Raw genomic sequence first — 19,033 nt, 5'->3', positions numbered from 1 at the left:
GAGTCTTTCAAGGATTACATTACACAGTAAAGACACTTTCTAGTTTACAACTCCAGTGTCTCTATATCCAATGTGTTTGCGGTCATGTAATAATGTTTACAACTCCAGTGTCTCTATATCCAATGTGTTTACGGTCATGTAATAATGTTTGCAAAGTCTCAATTTGACAGCTTCTTCTTTTGCTGTCCACCTCCACATCCCAGTCCTTGCCTTTTCAACTGCAACAGGTGATTGTCTCATGGCCATCTGTGCCAAACACCTGCCAAATCCCATTTAGCTGTGAGCTTAGTCTGACCATTTCGGAGAGTTCAGAGGTCACTTCTGACGATGTCATGAGGGACCAGTCTATAGCCAGCTACATGTACTAGAGATGAAAGTGGATTTAAAAAAAACCCCAAAACAATACTGAAATTTTACTATTGGTAACCACCACTCATGTATTGAAATGAGTGGGGCCCTAGGGTTAGGGTTGCACAATGGTTTAAAATGGCGGCCACCATTCAGATGTATTCAAAGTATCAGCCAAAACCATGTCGTAAGTTTTGATACATATAGTTTGTTTTGTTTAATAACACCACTAAAGCACATTGATTTATTAATCATCAGCTATTGATGTCAAACATTTTATAGTCTTAAAGAAGAAACCAGCAATGTTTTTCCATCAGTAGCAAGAGATTTTTTTATATGCACCATCCCACAGACAGGATAGCACATACTATGACCTTTGATATACATGTACCAGTTGTGGTGCAGTGACTGGAACAAGAAATAGCCTAATGCAGGGTTTCCACCAGAAATGTATTCTAGGGTACACCTTCAATGGGCAGTATAACCTAACAATGTCATAATATATATATATATATATAAATAAATAAAAATCATAAAAATTATAAAAGAAATATATATATATATAAAATACAATGACGTTGACTGTGAGATATTTAGTTTGATACTCACGATGTCTGACAATGACTATGAGTGAGATATTTAGTATGATACTCACCATGTCCGACGTTGACTATGAGTGAGATATTTAGTTTGATACTCAACATGTCTGACATTGACTGTGAGTGAGATATTTAGTTTGATACTCACGATGTCCGACATTGACTGTGAGTGAGATATTTAGTTTGATACTCATGATGTCCGACATTGACTGTGAGTGAGATATTTAGTATGATACTCACGATGTCTGACATTGACTGTGAGATATTTAGTATGATACTCACAATGTCTGACATTGACTGTGAGTGAGATATTTAGTTTGATACTCACGATGTCGGACGTTGACTGTGAGATATTTAGTGTGATACTCACAATGTCGGACGTTGACTGTGAGTGAGATATTTAGTGTAATACTCACGATGTCTGACACTGACTATGAGTGAGATATTTAGTTTGATACTCACGATGTCTGACATTGACTGTGAGTGAGATATTTAGTATGATACTCAACATGTCTGACATTGACTGTGAGTGAGATATTTAGTTTGATACTCACGATGTCCGACATTGACTGTGAGTGAGATATTTAGTTTGATACTCACGATGTCTGACGTTGACTGTGAGATATTTAGTATGATACTCACAATGTCTGACATTGACTGTGAGTGAGATATTTAGTTTGATACTCACGATGTTGGACGTTGACTGTGAGATATTTAGTGTGATACTCACAATGTCGGACGTTGACTGTGAGTGAGATATTTAGTGTAATACTCACGATGTCTGACACTGACTATTAGTGAGATATTTAGTTTGATACTCACGATGTCCGACGTTGACTGTGAGTGAGATATTTAGTTTGATACTCACGATGTCTGATGTTGACTGTGAGTGAGATATTTAGTTTGATACTCACGATGTCTGACATTGACTGTGAGTGAGATATTTAGATACTCACGATCAGGGGTTCAAAAATCCCATTGCCGAACGCCCGTGCCAAGTGGAATTTTCATGCCGGGCAAGTAATTATGTTAACTGCATATACCCGATGGCAAGACTCAAGTGACTAATGTAACACCTAAAACCTTTTTAAAATTGTGTTACAAATCTCGGTAAAACCTTTGGAAAGAGTTCCGATCGTGCGAGCATTTACATAGCTCTAAGGACAACTAACCCTAACCCTAAATGCTGGAATTTATAATTTCCGAATTCACTTGAACAGAGCATATTATGAACTGTATGCTTATAAAAGATGCAAGACATTTTAGTTTAGATATAATAAACCTTGTAGCAGAAAATACTTAATGTGCTTCAGTACTTTGCAAATGTAAATCTACGTTCGTGTAAAATGAACGGGTAAGGTGAAGTTAGATTTCATTAGCCCTACGCCATAATCGTGACAAGGTAGATTTCATTAGCCCTACGTCATAATCGTGACAAGGTAGATTTCATTAACCCTACGTCATAATCGTGACAAGGTAGATTTCATTAGCCCTACGTCATAATCGTGACAAGGTAGATTTCATTAGCCCTACGTCATAATCGTGACAAGGTAGATTTCATTAACCCTACGTCATAATCGTGACAAGGTAGATTTCATTAGCCCTACGTCATAATCGTGACAAGGTAGATTTCATTACCCCTATGTCATAATCGTGACAAGGTAGATTTCATTAGCCTTACGACATAATCGTGACAAGTTAGATTTCATTAGCCCTATGCCATAATCGTGACAAGTTAGATTTCATTAGCCCTACGCCATAATCGTGACAAGGTAGATTTCATTAGCCCTACGCCATAATCGTGACAAGGTAGATTTCATTAGCCCTACGACATAATCGTGACAAGGTAGATTTCATTAGCCCTACGTCATAATCGTGACAAGGTAGATTTCATTAGCCCTACGCCATAATCGTGACAAGTTAGATTTCATTAGCCCTACGCCATAATCGTGACAAGGTAGATTTCATTAACCCTACGTCATAATCGTGACAAGGTAGATTTCATTAGCCCTACGTCATAATCGTGACAAGGTAGATTTCATTAGCCCTACGCCATAATCGTGACAAGGTAGATTTCATTAGCCCTACGCCATAATCGTGACAAGGTAGATTTCATTAGCCCTACGCCATAATCGTGATGGTGCGATGCCCTCTAAGCATACATGAATATATTATTTTTTTCTGCTTTATTAATAGTTTTTAACAAATAAATTATGCTCAGTAAGTTAAAAATACAAGGCTGCAATCGATGTACACCCCTCCCCGGCTGTTGTTTACCAAGCCTGCACTATTTAAAAACATTTGCAAAGTAACAGAGCTCATGTTTACTTTGAGCCCAGCCACAACAGTTTGCGAGAGACTTTTCTCAGCTATTGACAGGGTGAAAACACCCCAGAGAAGTGTTAAGGGGCAAAAAATAAATAATAATATACACACAATAATGACACATGGGCCAAAATCCCTAAACATTTTTAAACCAATGCCAGCCATAAAAGAATGTCTCATGAGTGGAAGGGATCTCACAACATCCACGGTCATACAAGTGGTCACTAAGGCATACATCGACACAATAATTATATTTAGATGAACAAGTGGACACTACCAAACAAATAACAAAGTTTAAATCAACAAATGGACACTATTTAAAAAATAAAGTTTAAATCAATAGAGAAGACAGTTGATACTACTGGACAGACATATACATTTAGTACTTCCTAGGTAAGTGTTGTAACCTATTTTTTGAACCCCTGACGATGTCTTTATTGACTGTGAGTGAATATAAACCAATTACTTTCGATTATTACACTATTAAGCACTGTATTAAATCAAATAGGAGTAACACAATTGGTTACCTTAAGAAGTATGGGCAAGTGGAAAAATATATGGGGCAAGTGAATATCTGATTGGCACTTGCCCTGTGGCAAGTAATTTTTTTGACATTTTTTGAACCCCTGACGATGTCTGACATTGACTGTGAGTGAGATATTTAGATACTCACGATGTCTGACATTGACTGTGAGAGAGATATTTAGTTTGATACTTCCCCTCCTTGACGTTGACACGTGGATTGGGCAGCAGTCTTGCTGTACAGGAAATCATGAAAACAATTAAAAATACAGTCAGTCAGTCATGAATGAAAATCCAAATACTGTAAATGAGGAAATGCTAGAAAGCATAACATGTTAGTGAATGTAATGAGGGCACACAACAACACTGGTTACAAGCTAATAATAAAACCAACAGGAGAGCAGTATAGTTACATGTTTGTAGTGTATAATGTAGTTACATACAGTCAGCATGCACATTAAAGGGACATGTTTGTAGTGTATAATGTAGTTACATACAGTCAGCATGCACATTAAAGGGACATGTTTGTAGTGTATAATGTAGTTACATACAGTCAGCATGCACATTAAAGGGACATGTTTGTAGTGTATAATGTAGTTACATACAGTCAGCATGCACATTAAAGGGACATGTTTGTAGTGTATAATGTAGTTACATACAGTCAGCATGCACATTAAAGGGACATGTTTGTAGTGTATAATGTAGTTACATACAGTCAGCATGCACATTAAAGGGACATGTTTGTAGTGTATAATGTAGTTACATACAGTCAGCATGCACATTAAAGGGACATGTTTGTAGTGTATAATGTAGTTACATACAGTCAGCATGCACATTAAAGGGACATGTTTGTAGTGTATAATGTAGTTACATACAGTCAGCATGCACATTAAAGGGACATGTTTGTAGTGTATAATGTAGTTACATACAGTCAGCATGCACATTAAAGGGACATGTTTGTAGTGTATAATGTAGTTACATACAGTCAGCATGCACATTAAAGGGACATGTTTGTAGTGTATAATGTAGTTACATACAGTCAGCATGTGTTTGTAGTGTATAATGTAGTTACATACAGTCAGCATGCACATTAAAGGGACATGTTTGTAGTGTATAATGTAGTTACATACAGTCAGCATGCACATTAAAGGGACATGTTTGTAGTGTATAATGTAGTTACATACAGTCAGCATGCACATTAAAGGGACATGTTTGTAGTGTATAATGTAGTTACATACAGTCAGCATGCACATTAAAGGGACATGTTTGTAGTGTATAATGTAGTTACATACAGTCAGCATGCACATTAAAGGGACATGTTTGTAGTGTATAATGTAGTTACATACAGTCAGCATGCACATTAAAGGGACATGTTTGTAGTGTATAATGTAGTTACATACAGTCAGCATGCACATTAAAGGGACATGTTTGTAGTGTATAATGTAGTTACATACAGTCAGCATGCACATTAAAGGGACATGTAGTTACATACAGTTGTAGTGTATAATGTAGTTACATACAGTCAGCATGCACATTAAAGGGACATGTTTGTAGTGTATAATGTAGATACATACAGTCAGCATGCACATTAAAGGGACATGTTTGTAGTGTATAATGTAGTTACATACAGTCAGCATGCACATTAAAGGGACATGTTTGTAGTGTATAATGTAGGGACATGTTTGTAGTGTATAATGTAGTTACATACAGTCAGCATGCACATTAAAGGGACATGTTTGTAGTGTATAATGTAGTTACATACAGTCAGCATGCACATTAAAGGGACATGTTTGTAGTGTATAATGTAGTTACATACAGTCAGCATGCACATTAAAGGGACATGTTTGTAGTGTATAATGTAGTTACATACAGTCAGCATGCACATTAAAGGGACATGTTTGTAGTGTATAATGTAGTTACATACAGTCAGCATGCACATTAAAGGGACATGTTTGTAGTGTATAATGTAGTTACATACAGTCAGCATGCACATTAAAGGGACATGTTTGTAGTGTATAATGTAGGGACATGTTTGTAGTGTATAATGTAGTTACATACAGTCAGCATGCACATTAAAGGGACATGTTTGTAGTGTATAATGTAGTTACATACAGTCAGCATGCACATTAAAGGGACATGTTTGTAGTGTATAATGTAGTTACATACAGTCAGCATGCACATTAAAGGGACATGTTTGTAGTGTATAATGTAGTTACATACAGTCAGCATGCACATTAAAGGGACATGTTTGTAGTGTATAATGTAGTTACATACAGTCAGCATGCACATTAAAGGGACATGTTTGTAGTGTATAATGTAGTTACATACAGTCAGCATGCACATTAAAGGGACATGTTTGTAGTGTATAATGTAGTTACATACAGTCAGCATGCACATTAAAGGGACATGTTTGTAGTGTATAATGTAGTTACATACAGTCAGCATGCACATTAAAGGGACATGTTTGTAGTGTATAATGTAGTTACATACAGTCAGCATGCACATTAAAGGGACATGTTTGTAGTGTATAATGTAGGGACATGTTTGTAGTGTATAATGTAGGGACATGTTTGTAGTGTATAATGTAGTTACATACAGTCAGCATGCACATTAAAGGGACATGTTTGTAGTGTATAATGTAGGGACATGTTTGTAGTGTATAATGTAGTTACATACAGTCAGCATGCACATTAAAGGGACATGTTTGTAGTGTATAATGTAGGGACATGTTTGTAGTGTATAATGTAGTTACATACAGTCAGCATGCACATTAAAGGGACATGTTTGTAGTGTATAATGTAGTTACATACAGTCAGCATGCACATTAAAGGGACATGTTTGTAGTGTATAATGTAGTTACATACAGTCAGCATGCACATTAAAGGGACATGTTTGTAGTGTATAATGTAGTTACATACAGTCAGCATGCACATTAAAGGGACATGTTTGTAGTGTATAATGTAGTTACATACAGTCAGCATGCACATTAAAGGGACATGTTTGTAGTGTATAATGTAGTTACATACAGTCAGCATGCACATTAAAGGGACATGTTTGTAGTGTATAATGTAGTTACATACAGTCAGCATGCACATTAAAGGGACATGTTTGTAGTGTATAATGTAGTTACATACAGTCAGCATGCACATTAAAGGGACATGTTTGTAGTGTATAATGTAGTTACATACAGTCAGCATGCACATTAAAGGGACATGTTTGTAGTGTATAATGTAGTTACATACAGTCAGCATGCACATTAAAGGGACATGTTTGTAGTGTATAATGTAGTTACATACAGTCAGCATGCACATTAAAGGGACATGTTTGTAGTGTATAATGTAGTTACATACAGTCAGCATGCACATTAAAGGGACATGTTTGTAGTGTATAATGTAGTTACATACAGTCAGCATGCACATTAAAGGGACATGTTTGTAGTGTATAATGTAGTTACATACAGTCAGCATGCACATTAAAGGGACATGTTTGTAGTGTATAATGTAGTTACATACAGTCAGCATGCACATTAAAGGGACATGTTTGTAGTGTATAATGTAGTTACATACAGTCAGCATGCACATTAAAGGGACATGTTTGTAGTGTATAATGTAGTGTCAGGCACATGTGTTTGTAGTGTATAATGTAGTTACATACAGTCAGCATGCACATTAAAGGGACATGTTTGTAGTGTATAATGTAGTTACATACAGTCAGCATGCACATTAAAGGGACATGTTTGTAGTGTATAATGTAGTTACATACAGTCAGCATGCACATTAAAGGGACATGTTTGTAGTGTATAATGTAGTTACATACAGTCAGCATGCACATTAAAGGGACATGTTTGTAGTGTATAATGTAGTTACATACAGTCAGCATGCACATTAAAGGGACATGTTTGTAGTGTATAATGTAGTTACATACAGTCAGCATGCACATTAAAGGGACATGTTTGTAGTGTATAATGTAGTTACATACAGTCAGCATGCACATTAAAGGGACATGTTTGTAGTGTATAATGTAGTTACATACAGTCAGCATGCACATTAAAGGGACATGTTTGTAGTGTATAATGTAGTTACATACAGTCAGCATGCACATTAAAGGGACATGTTTGTAGTGTATAATGTAGTTACATACAGTCAGCATGCACATTAAAGGGACATGTTTGTAGTGTATAATGTAGTTACATACAGTCAGCATGCACATTAAAGGGACATGTTTGTAGTGTATAATGTAGTTACATACAGTCAGCATGCACATTAAAGGGACATGTTTGTAGTGTATAATGTAGTTACATACAGTCAGCATGCACATTAAAGGGACATGTTTGTAGTGTATAATGTAGTTACATACAGTCAGCATGCACATTAAAGGGACATGTTTGTAGTGTATAATGTAGTTACATACAGTCAGCATGCACATTAAAGTGTTTGTAGTGTATAATGTAGTTACATACAGTCAGCATGCACATTAAAGGGACATGTTTGTAGTGTATAATGTAGTTACATACAGTCAGCATGCACATTAAAGGGACATGTTTGTAGTGTATAATGTAGTTACATACAGTCAGCATGCACATTAAAGGGACATGCTTGTAGTGTATAATGTAGTTACATACAGTCAGCATGCACATTAAAGGGACATGTTTGTAGTGTATAATGTAGTTACATACAGTCAGCATGCACATTAAAGGGACATGTTTGTAGTGTATAATGTAGTTACATACAGTCAGCATGCACATTAAAGGGACATGTTTGTAGTGTATAATGTAGTTACATACAGTCAGCATGCACATTAAAGGGACATGTTTGTAGTGTATAATGTAGTTACATACAGTCAGCATGCACATTAAAGGGACATGTTTGTAGTGTATAATGTAGGGACATGTTTGTAGTGTATAATGTAGTTACATACAGTCAGCATGCACATTAAAGGGACATGCTTGTAGTGTATAATGTAGTTACATACAGTCAGCATGCACATTAAAGGGACATGTTTGTAGTGTATAATGTAGTTACATACAGTCAGCATGCACATTAAAGGGACATGTTTGTAGTGTATAATGTAGTTACATACAGTCAGCATGCACTTTAAAGGGACATTCCTGAGTTTGCTGCAATTTTTAAGATGTTTTAACACTTGTAATTACGTATCAAATATATTTTTCTGCATAAAATATGGTTTTTCGTACGTACGAAATTATTTGAAGACAAAATCCAGTTTGGTCTTCTTACAAATATTAAGACGACCAGAAACACATTGAATATACAGACACTGATATTCTGAACAAGAAAATATATTTAATATGTAAGTTTAATCGTAGAAATATTTTATTAGTCAGAAACATCATACAATGCAGCAAACTCAGGAATTATGTCCCTTTAATGCAAATTTGTTTTAATTTAACTTGTCTACCGGTAAGCTATTTAGTTTACGATATGACGATGTCGTTAAAGTTTTATGTCACTTGTTTGGATTTCGCTCAATTTTAAGATTGCTAATATTTCATGATATACACAGTAGTAATTTGGTTAAAACAAGCAGATGAACTCACAGTGTAAGATACATAATCAACATCAATTCCTTCTTCTATGAATTTTCGAACAAGATGAATGCGGCCATAGGCACAAGCCTCCCAGAAAGCTTCCTGCCTCGAGTTCGCTTGTCCCATGATTCGAGTCAGGCCCTCCGAGCTCCTGGCATCACTCTCCTGACATCGACTGTAACAAATAGACAGAAGAGAGGTTTACAAACAACAACTTTGTTATCAATTGAATCCCATGACTTATAATTTTTGAGAAGAATGAACCTGTATAATCTCACCAGTGAAGTACACAATACTCTCATCAAAAGTAGGTCACCGTGACCTACATGTACAGGTAGTTTATGGCTGTATTTTTGCATGCAAGCTTTGATGATCCTATATATGAAGTAAGATAAGAACGATATAGCCTGGGCAAGGATTCCCTTTTATGTTCAGTCAGGGTAGGCCTATACTATTACCAAGTGGCTATGGGTTTGAAATGTCTTAGAATTGGACACCGCATTTCGTGCGTTTCGACAAATTTTAAACAACAGTTCTCTTACTATCATCTATCTAAAATAAATGTTTAAATATCCATTCATTTTCAAGACTTTAGGGTATGTAATTGTACCCTCTGGCAGAAAGCCAAATGCATGTCTCTGAATGCAAGTAGAACCTAATAATATGCTTGTCTCTGAATGCAGGTAGAACCTAATATGCTTGTCTCTGAATGCAGGTAGAATCTAATATGCTTTCCTCTTTACTGGATGGGGTTACACTTTTGTTTACTAGAATGGATTCATTTTATGTTCATGTTGTTGACTCTTCTTTTTTTTTGTTAACTGATTGGAATATATTTCATTTCATGTACTGTAACTAAAAAATGAAGAATATTATTTCCATAATTATGGTATTTATATTTTATGTCATTAGCCAAACGCAGTTTGGGACGTTCATGCTATGTACATCAAAGGTCATTGGTACGTCAAAGGTCATGGTAGGCCTACGCTAACCTAGCCCGAGTACTCTGATGGCAAGAGAACTAGACGGACATTTGGACAGTTATAATGCTCATTACTGTGAGAGATTAATCTATATTTATAATACTCACACTAGAGAGAAACCTGACTGTTATAATGCGCATTACTGTGAGAGATCAATCTATATTTATAATACTCACACTACAGAGAGACACCTGTCAGTTATAATGCTCATTACTGTCAGAGATCAATCTATATTTATAATACTCACACTACAGAGAGACACCTGTCAGTTAATACATATTTAACCAGAACATTATTAAAAGGGATTGCTGTCAGGTTTCTTTCTTCCTGTAGTATGTGTATTGGTGATTAATATGTGATTGTTTTTAATCAAGGAAACTAAACAATTATTAATATAGAGGTATTTAAGATTAAACATAGGATTGTTGTTGTATTAGAGCGGTAATTTTTTACTTCCACTTGGTAGGTAATGATTACGCAGAATTAAAACAGATTGGTTTCTAATTGTAAGAAAGTGTTGATAACTGTCCAAATGTTCGTCTATAGTCCGTCCAACAGGGAATGCATTTTTTCATGGAATTTACTACAAGTATGTGTTCTCTCTGCTCCATTTATGTGAGGTGGCCCGCCCCACTATTACATTTTCCTGCCATCCTTTCACGTTCTGCCACCCTCATTTATTTTTTCTGCACTCCTCTTTATTTTCCCAAACCCTACCATATTTTACAGCGCCCATCTCTATTTCCAAATGCACACTTTTTTCCACACACACACAAAAATTGAAGAGTCTGCACTCTGGACATCAAAGGAAACAAGCTGTGGTGTATATGTAAAAGCAACTGACGAAAAACTTCAGTAGGTTACGAGTTACTGTAACATAATTTAACAGTATTTTTAACAGCCTCTATTTTGTTCCATACCTATCCATTTGTATGTTTGATATACACAATACAAGTTCTATTTTATTTGAGTAATGAAAACATTTTATTTTTTATCGATTCGGCAATCTCCAACTGAAAAAACACTTAACGGATATTTGACGTCAAATTCGTCCACTAACTATCATCTGATATTTTGTCCTCATTTGCAGATTTAATTGGTTGTACTTGATCATTTTTACTTTCTGTCATTCAGCAATTCTTTATAAAATATTAGAAACTTTTAATTTGGGGGGGGGGGGCGGATATCTCTACCTATAAATAACAATGGAAGTGGTAGTGTTCATCATTAAAAGCATTTATCGTGGAAGGAAGGAAGGAAATGTTTTATTTAATGCCACACTTAACACATTTTACTTACGGCTATATGGCGTCGGACATATGGATAAGGGCCACACAGATATTGAGAGAGGAAACCGGCTGTCGCCACTTCATGGGCTACTCTTTTCGATTAGCAGCAAAGGATCTTTTATATGCACCATCCCACAGACAGGATAGTAGGGAGTAATAGTACATTCCACAGCCTTTGTTACACCAGTTGAGCACTAACTGGAACGAGAAATAGCCTAATGGGCCCACCGACGGGAATCGATCCTAGATCAATCACGCATCAGGCGAGAGCTGTACCACTGAGATACATCCTGTCCCCATTTATCTTGGGTGCCAAATAATATATATATCACCTTTACAAACACGAATCGATCAGCTGGTGATATCAAATAATATATATACCACCTTTACAAACACGAACCTATCAGCTGGTGATATCAAATAATATATATATACCACCTTTACAAACACGAACCTATCAACTGGTGATATCAAATAATATATATATACATATATATACCACCTTTACAAACACGAACCTATCAGCTGGTGATTTCAAATAATATATATATATATACCACCTTTACAAACACGAACCTATCAGCTGGTGATATCAAATAATATATATACCACCTTTACAAACACGAACCTATCAGCTGGTGATATCAAATAATATATATACCACCTTTACAAACACGAACCTATCGGCTGGTGATATCAAATAATATATATACCACCTTCACAAACACGAACATATCAGCTGGTGATATCAAATAACATATTATATATACCACCTTTACAAACACGAACCTATCGGCTGGTGATATCAAATAATATATATACCACCTTTACAAACACGAACATATCAGCTGGTGATATCAAATAACATATATATACCACCTTTACAAACACGAACCTATCAGCTGGTGATATCAAATAACATATATACCACCTTTACAAACACGAACCTATCAGCTGGTGATATCAAATAATATATACACCACCTTTACAAAAACTAACCTATCAGCTGGTGATATCAAAGCGATCGATTCCTTCAATGAAGATGGAAATAAAAGGACTGGTTTGTTCGTGATCGCAATATCCCAATCATCTTGCCAAGTTGAAAAGATATATTGATTATTATGATATTTGAAATCACAAAGAATATATTTATAAATGTTGTCAACTTAAACGGCTGGTCTTTTAATTGAACCGAAGATGTTATCGGTCTGACATCTGACATTCACAGGCAGTTCCGGTTTTGCTGAACCAATCAAAGTTTTAATATTATTATTTTTAATAAAGATTTCAAGACATACGAAAAACAATAAAGATGTTTGTAAAGTGATCCCCTAATGTCGGACACATTTTTTTTTTTCCATCTTCATCGATTGCTGTGATAAAATATTATCGCCAGCTGATAAAAAGTAGTTTCGTTTTTTTGTAAAGGCAGTTTATAAAATTATATATTATTTGGCACCCAAGATAATGATTTTAATGATAAACACATACTATTTTCTTTGCTTTTATAAGCGGTGACATCCCCCAAAATGAAAAGTTAACAATATTTTATAAAGAACTGCTGAATAAACAGAATGACAGAAAGTAAAAATCATCAGTTACAACCAATTGTATCTGCAATTGAGGACAAAATATCAGACGATAGTTAGTGGAAACAAAAGACAGAATCAGGGTTCACCCTGGATCAAAAATACCTGTAGCCAAAATATTAGTCAAATGGAATTTTTATTAGCCATATTGAAAATGTTTTAGCCAAAATTGTTTTTCGCATTACTGTATTGAGTATTTATATATGGATATAAAAATGCATCTTTTTCAGCTAATTTTGTACAAACTGGAATAAATCTGAATAACAAAACCGTATTACCTGATCAAAAGCAAAGACAGCAATGGGGGTAGCTAGGGTCAGTTAATATATTACTTTGATTTTTTTCAGTGGGGGGGGGGGGGGGCATTATCTTCACAGTCGGAAGCCAGTACCCTGTACACCCACCCCTACTTCCAAGGCCTATGACATTAAATTCACAAACATACAGAAATATGGGAATGAGTTGATGTTTATGGAGGGTGTTGTTGTTTTTTCTTTCTTCCTTTTTGTCCCAAATAAAAATTTGATAGTTTTTTTTTTTTTTTTAATATAGAGCTCATTATTTCTTTAAATAGCAATTTTTATGTTAGTTTGAATTGCTATTTTATTTTTATTTTTTTACTTTTTTTTAAGTAACCCATCAATTCCCCACCCCCAACAATTCATAATTTGCGCCATGTTGTTGCTGTTGATTTCAGTGTCGTGTTAAATGCTTGTTGTGATTTCTGCTTGTAAAATACCTAGACTAAGAATGCAGACTCCACAGTATATTCCATTTATTCAAAAAAAAAAAAAAAAAAAATCAGCATGTATGCTCTCGACCATGAGTATGAAATTAACAAAGACAAAGGAAACTAGTTAGGTGTTCATTGATGCAAACAACTATTGTTTTTCTGCAAATTTACATCAAGATTTACTTCTGTGTAATCCTATTGTTTAATGACCACAACGAAGCCTCTTGACACGTGGGTGTTAGCTGACTGAAGCGTGACATATACTGGTATTGTTTAATGACCACAACGATGTCTCTTGACACGTGGGTGTTAGCTGACTGAAGCGTGACGTATACTGGTATTCGCATTGAGAGCTGTTCTCAGTTCAGCTAACGAACGTTCTTCCTAACGTTCGCAAACTATTTGATTGGTGTCCGTCGTGTCCATTTGATTTAATGTGAAGTGCACAAACCAGTCTAGTGAACATTTTGTTTTCGCTCGGTCTGGCTGAATTCAGCCCGTGGGATAGCCTACGTGTCTTTCAGCCCTGAACTGGCATGTGTATTCAAATTGATACTCATTGTCGATCTGTTTTTATTACTTTGATTCAAAGACTTTACAAAGCTAAAATAACAAGTTACAGATCTTCCAGACATTGCTGTCATACATGATGAATGCATGCCGTTAAAATTAATACCGTGATTATTAAAATAAGCAAACATCATTAGGCTTACACTGTATTCTGGATAACACCGTTTCTCGTTACCAGTCGCGAGATCGCCATTACGCTAACTGAATATTAGGTATTATTATTATGTTTGAGGTGTCGATAGATTATGTAACCATTTGTTCACAGAAGAAGATAGAAAATGGCTTAGCCAAAATTTTAGCCACTTGCAAATTTTATTAGCCTTTTTTTTTTAATTAGCCAATGGCTAATTTGGCTACCGACAACGCGAGCCCTGCAGAATGACTGTTCTGATCATGTGACAAATTTGGCACCAAATAAGTGAGGTTTTCAATGACTTGTTGCAATGGTCATTTCGTACCATAGTCATTTTGTACCTAATTTGGTCATTTTGTACCATTGCAAAAAGTTATTTCTTACCATTGTAAAATGTCGTTTCATACCCTAGTCATTTCGTACCTTGTAACTTGTCAGAAAAGATATACATGTATGTCAAAAGTTTGAGAAGAAGACCTAATAAATAAATAATATTTTGTTGGTCCATTATGTTGTTTTTGAAAGTTAGTCTAATTATCTGGAGCCATTTCACAAAACATCGAAGTTGGCAGTTAGTAGTAAATACCAGGCCAGTAGGAACGACTTTGGGAGTTGGGGTGCACTGATGGATTGGGTACAAACTTTATATCAAATTTTGGTTACAATGGCAAACATTAATAAGTAAAAAAAAAAAAAGAAAAAAAAAAAGGGGGGGGGGGGGGGGGGCATATAAACAAATAAATGCAGTTCTTTTATTAAAACAGTTGATGGAAACTTGTACACCATAGCACTGGCTTCCATTCAAGGGAGGTTACCACGATATTGCAGTAAATCGCAAACGTTATAATACGGTGGACCGCATGGGCCAAACATGGCTCTTTTTGTGAATCCATGACATTTCGCCCCCAAGGCAGTTCGCCCCATGTACCAGTTCGCCTCCAACTGTTTGCTTCTTCGCCCCCATCTGTTTGCTACTTCGCCCCCAACTGTTTGCTTGTTCGCCCCCAACTTTTAGTCAGTTCGCCCCCAACTCCTAATTATTTGTTACTTTTAAAGTTAAACAATCATTGTATTGTTTTTTAGCGTGATTTGCTTGTCCAGTGTACCACCTCCTTGAATACACCTGAAAAAAGCGGTTTACCATTCAGGTATGAAAAATCTGCGACATGGCACACCGGACTGAGAATAAAGCATTGATGACATTCATAATAAGTCTGTTTATTCCGGATTCTTACGAAAGTAAAATTTCGCGTGATCTAAAAATGTATATCATACTTGCATCAAAGTTTGATGATGGCCGAACAGCACATCTAAAAATGCACGTGAGAGTGCGCGAAATTGCCTAAAAATAGGGTAGGGTTGCACTAGAAGAAGCTCGGCACACACAGATGGGTCCAGACCATACATTCACATTGACACAGTAGTATCTTTATGGGGGCGAACTGGTTATGCACGTGGGGGCGAACTGACATTCTATTTGGGGGCGAACTGGCTTGGGGGCGAAACATCTGGTACCCTCGTTTTGTACACACATTTGTAGTAATGTCTAGTAAACAAACTTCAACACAAGAACGAAGAAAAGTCAACTTAAAACATTTAATTTTTCAATTGTAGTAAAATATTTCATTTTATGCCTTCAATAGTAAAATATATGGTCAAAAATATTTCATACTGTTATTAGGGTACCAGACATTTCTCCCCCAAGCCAGTTCGCCCCCAGGTCTGCTTGCCCCCAGTCATTCGCCCCCAAATAGGATGTCAGTTCGCCCCCACGTGCTTAACCAGTTCGCCCCCACGAGAGGGTTAGCCAAAGATACATAATCAGCATCAAGGTTATGTAGCTGATTAACCATTGTTTTAAAATCAAATAAGGTGGAGCTTTATTTCCTTTTACTTCTGATAGTTTGTAGATACTCATAACTCTTTTTACTCAAAATTATTTCTCTGGCAGGAATGGATGTTTTAATAAATGTTGATGTGCTTTATATTAAACTGGTGATTATATCATCGGTGCCTGGACTGACTCATGATCTGTGCAAATCATGGAAAGACAACAATCCCTCCCCTCTAAGAAAATAAACACACACACACACACTTTAACATGCCTCTAAAGAAATTGTTTAAAAATAACAAATAATTGGGTGCGAACTGACTAAATGTTTGGGGCAAACTGACAAATAGTTGGGGGCGAATAGGCAAACAGTTGGGGGTGAACTGATACATGGGGCGAACAGGTCAAACTAGGGGCGAACTGACTGGGGGCGAACTGCCTTGGGGGCGAAACATCATGGATTCCTGTTATTATAGTTGAATTTTTTTAATTGTTCATCATATTAGTAAGATTCAACAGTTATATAATCAATATTTATCGAGTGAAACCAAGAATAAAACATATTAAAAGTTATGCGTTTTGTTTAAATTGCCAATAAATACAGGCATGGCCCTTAAATGTTTCCATACTTTTCTAGAGGTCGCGCATTCTAAATATAGTAACACTGTGACCGTATATAGCCTCGTTTTTATTGTCAACAACCAGACGACAGTCGGATAGCTGTCAGAGCAGAATTGTATGCGTGTATAATATTGTAAGTATTGGGGCTATTTATAAGCATGGGGGTGTCATAGCCCGAGTACTCTGACTGTAAGAGAGCTAGACGGACATTTGGACATAAACACGCTCTCATTACAGTCAGAGACCAACCTATGTCTTTTTTTGGCAATTCCTGACTATCAAACGGTAGGCAACGAGTCCCGCTCTAATACCACAACAATCCTATGTTTGACGTCAAATACCTTTACATCAATCATTTTCGAGTTAAGTGATACAAAAAAATCCACATATTAATCACTAATACACTTACTACAGAAAAAAACCCGACAGCACCCACATTCAGCTACGCTTCGTGACACTCCGTCGCAACAATTGCAAAGCTCGGCGATCTATTTCGAGACGTAGACCACGTGATCGCGCGATTCCGCCTTGTGCAGCAGTTACAGGGGCCGTCTCATATCAAGCGAAGTTACAACATGGAAGAGTTGGCTAATGCCGTTTTGGATGAATTTGGATTTCATTACGTCATTAAACCAAAACAATTACACATTATTGATTCCATTTTGAATTTGAAGGATACATTTGGGGTGTTATCGACAGGATACGGCAAAAGTATGTGCTACGTACTGCCTCCTCTTATGAGACGACCCCTGTAACTGCTGCACAAGGCGGAATCGCCCAGTCTCGAAATAGATCGCCGAGCTTTGTAATTGTTGCGACGGAGTGTCACGAAGCGTAGCTGAATGTGGGTGCTGTCGGGTTTCTTTCTGTAGTATGTGTATTAGTGATTAATATGTGTATTTTTTGGTATCACTTAACTCGAAAATGATTGATGTAAAGGTATTTGACGTCAAACATAGGATTGTTGTGGTATTAGAGCGGGACTCGTTGCCTACCGTTTGGTAGTCAGGAATTGCCAAAAAAAGACATAGGTTGGTCTCTGCCTGTAATGAGAGCGTGTTTATGTCCAAATGTCCATCTAGCTCTCTTACAGTCAGAGTACTCGGGCTAGGGGGTGTCAGTAAAATCACACTCTCTGTTGTTTTATCATGACCAAACAGTAAAACTATGAATACTTGCCTAACATTTTGACATTTTTTCAAATTTGTTAACGGACGAAACAATGCGTTGTCTGTCAGTCACATTTCTAGTAATTAACGTGCATCCAGGGGGCGTTGCACGTGCTAAACCGCAAAAATTTAAATGCTGCGATACAATGATAAATAATCATGGAACCCGCGATCATCGCGGCGATGTGAGCAAGGCGTATACGATATGACTAGGGTACGAAGTGACTATAAAGTATCATGATTCGATGAGAAAGTGCATACATAATTATTTACAACAGGTCCCTTGTTGCTTAAATATTAATAATAATACCCTAAACAAGTGTCGAAATAACCTCACGTAAAATACCCAATAGCGGTGTTTACAATGACTCTGAATGAGCCTTTTTCCTCCTTTTCGAAGACGATGGCCGGATGGGGGTGGTGGGTACAGCTAAACAAACATGATTCGAGGTCCCTTTGCCCAATGATTAGATCCGCAAAGTATGGAATCAAAACACAATATTTCACAAACATTCAGATCTGTTATTATTTACCTAAATAATCCTGTTTTAGGTGGATATTCTACAGAGCTGCGAAGATAAAAATGTGTGCCATTAATTTATCGATCCAGTAAGAAGGAGTGACTTCCCTTGTTCATCCGGGATGTGTTCGCGCGTGTAACACGTGTATTTGACCTTTAAAGGTCCACGTTTATCAAAAACGTAACTCACTATTGTTTGGTATCTACGTATACCTTTTACAGATAGATAGATATCTAGTTTAACGTGCCCATA

The 19,033-nt window shown here is 36.5% G+C and overlaps 1 protein-coding gene across 1 annotated transcript in view; it reads right to left on the bottom strand.

The window, feature by feature from the left end:
* Nucleotides 1-18,870, bottom strand: part of LOC121378122 (ankyrin repeat domain-containing protein 50-like) — a 42,362-nt gene extending 23,492 nt beyond the window's left edge. The window contains exons 1-4 of the mRNA XM_041506222.1: nt 18,794-18,870; nt 9,352-9,517; nt 3,956-4,030; nt 1,276-1,332 (exon numbers count right to left, since the gene is read on the bottom strand). Of these exons, the coding sequence (XP_041362156.1) occupies nt 1,276-1,332; nt 3,956-4,030; nt 9,352-9,468 (249 nt within the window). The 5' untranslated portion in view covers nt 9,469-9,517; nt 18,794-18,870. The remainder of the gene's footprint in view (nt 1-1,275; nt 1,333-3,955; nt 4,031-9,351; nt 9,518-18,793) is intronic.
* Between the last annotated feature and the right edge of the window lie 163 nt (nt 18,871-19,033).

Source organism: Gigantopelta aegis, chromosome 7, assembly GCF_016097555.1.
Source record: "Gigantopelta aegis isolate Gae_Host chromosome 7, Gae_host_genome, whole genome shotgun sequence".
NCBI classification, from domain to species: Eukaryota; Metazoa; Mollusca; class Gastropoda; order Neomphalida; family Peltospiridae; genus Gigantopelta; species Gigantopelta aegis.
Note: the sequence above shows the minus strand (reverse complement) of the source record. Positions and strands in the feature narration are given on the sequence as shown.